Genomic DNA, 285 nt, shown 5'->3' with positions numbered 1-285 from the left:
GGGGGTGAGAAGTGATCAAGATGGCCGTGCAGCGTAGCTTATATCACCAGACTTTACCTTCTTTTTGCCATCAGGATAAATATGAAATGTATTTAGCATAAGAGCTTATAGGGTTTTCTTTTCTATTTCAATATTTTTTTTTGTGTAAAAAATTAAAATGATAATAGATTTTGGTTTTTCCTTACCTCAAGATATTGTTTTAGATTTAATTCTGAATTCTTTGGCTAACAATAAGACAAAAGCATAAAGTTTTGGTTGGGAATAATAAATGTTGGGGTGCGTGCA

The 285-nt window shown here is 31.9% G+C and overlaps 1 protein-coding gene across 1 annotated transcript in view; it reads left to right on the top strand.

The window, feature by feature from the left end:
• Window positions 1-144, top strand: part of LOC119592132 (splicing factor 3B subunit 4-like) — a gene marked incomplete in the record, with an annotated part of 4,413 nt that extends 4,269 nt beyond the window's left edge. The window contains 1 exon segment of the mRNA XM_037940951.1: window positions 1-144. Within this exon segment, the coding sequence (XP_037796879.1) occupies window positions 1-15 (15 nt within the window).
• Between the last annotated feature and the right edge of the window lie 141 nt (window positions 145-285).

This window comes from Penaeus monodon, chromosome 29, assembly GCF_015228065.2.
Source record: "Penaeus monodon isolate SGIC_2016 chromosome 29, NSTDA_Pmon_1, whole genome shotgun sequence".
Taxonomy (NCBI): Eukaryota; Metazoa; Arthropoda; class Malacostraca; order Decapoda; family Penaeidae; genus Penaeus; species Penaeus monodon.
Note: the sequence above shows the minus strand (reverse complement) of the source record. Positions and strands in the feature narration are given on the sequence as shown.